Source organism: Eimeria tenella, genomic scaffold (assembly GCF_000499545.2).
Source record: "Eimeria tenella Houghton genomic scaffold, Eth_scaff3027, whole genome shotgun sequence".
Lineage (NCBI taxonomy): Eukaryota > Apicomplexa > Conoidasida > Eucoccidiorida > Eimeriidae > Eimeria > Eimeria tenella.
The window spans coordinates 1,247-2,682 of record NW_013542896.1 but is presented as its reverse complement, the minus strand read 5'-3'; the positions used below and the strand labels follow the sequence as shown (position 1 = coordinate 2,682).

Sequence of the window (1,436 nt, the reverse complement as noted above, 5' to 3'; positions counted from 1 at the left end):
AGGGTTTAGGGTTTAGGGTTTAGGGTTTACCTCGTGGAAGGCAGTGACAGTTTTCTCTTCAAGTTGCAAAGACGCGGAACTTCTTTTGTTTCCAACTTTGAGTCTGTCGAAACTGTCTTCAATTTCAGCATTTGTCACCTAAACCACAAACCCTAAACCCTAAACCCTAAACCCTAAACGCTAGATCCCTAGTTGCAACTTATTATTCACCTGAGCCACAGACCACGAACCCTGAAGCCTAAACCCTAAACCTCGCATTTTTTCATGCACCCGAGCCACAAACCTGAAGCCGTAAACCCTAAACCCTAAACCCTAAACCCCAAACCCTTGCTGCAGAGTACAGGGAGTCCATATGAGCCGGTCGGAAACAGCGGGACAGAGCAGGAGAGAAACCCGAAACCCTAAACCCTAAACCCCAAACCCTAAACCCTAAACCCTAAACCCTAAACCCCAAACCCCGACGCAGCTCGGGGCCGTCCCGGGAGCAGGCACAAGCAAGGCGCGTCAAAGTGAAACCCTAGCCCCTAGCCGCAAGCCCGTACCCCCAAGCCCCAAACCCTAAACCCTAAACCCTAAAAGGTGGTTTACCTCTTTTTTGCCGCTGCTGGCCGCTCGAATGGCGGCCAAGTTCAAAAGGTTTGCAACTTCAGCTCCAGTCAGTCCCGAAGTTAAAGAAGCATAAAGAGTCAAGTCCACTTCTGGGGAAAGCTGCACGCGAGAGGCGTAGTACTCCAGCATCTGCAGCAAACCCTAAACCCTAAACCCTAAACCCTAAACCCTAAACCCTGGCGGGAACCCCGGCGCCTCCGTCCCCACGCTGCGCGGGGGTCTCGGCGTGAAACGCCGCGCCGCAGGCGCCGGTCGGTGGCAACAGCGCTGCAGCAAACAGCAACTAGGGTTTAGGGTTTAGGGTTTGTACTTCGAGCCTTTCTTTGAGAGAAGGCAAAGGGACAAAAATGGTTTTGTCCACTCTCCCTGGCCGCAGCAGCGCGGAGTCAATGGACCCCAGCAAGTTTGTTGCGCAAATCAAGACAATGCCTTCCGTCTGCGCAGCAGCAGCAGCAGCAGCAGCAGCAGCAGCGGGGTGTGCGGCAGTAGCAGCTGAGGCTGCAGCAAGCAACTGCAGCAGAGCGGCGCTGCACTAAGGGGTGAGAGAAGCAGCAAATGTAAAACGAGCGGACAGCAGCAGCAGCTGCTGCTGCTGGAGCAGCAGGAGCTGCAGCAGAAGGCTCCACAGAGAGCAGCTGCAGCAGCAGCGGCAATTGACTCGAACCAGCAGCAGCAGCAGCAGCAACGCCGCCAGCAGCTTCATTAGCCACAAAGCCGAAAAAGAGGCAGCAGCAGCATAAGCAAAAGAGGCACTCAAAGCCGCCGCCGCAGCAGCTATAGCAGCAGCTGCAGCAGCCCGTTGCTGCAACAGCAGCAGCAGCCGCATA

General features: G+C 55.2%; 1 protein-coding gene across 1 annotated transcript in view; it reads right to left on the bottom strand.

The window, feature by feature from the left end:
• Positions 1–262: 262 nt before the first annotated feature.
• ETH_00037120 (Atp-dependent metalloprotease ftsh, putative (Fragment)) overlaps positions 263–1,436 on the bottom strand; it is a gene marked incomplete at both ends in the record, with an annotated part of 1,649 nt that continues 475 nt past the window's right edge. Inside the window, 3 exons of the mRNA XM_013375961.1 lie at positions 263–283; positions 589–738; positions 920–1,045. Coding sequence (XP_013231415.1) covers positions 263–283; positions 589–738; positions 920–1,045 — 297 coding nt within the window. The remainder of the gene's footprint in view (positions 284–588; positions 739–919; positions 1,046–1,436) is intronic.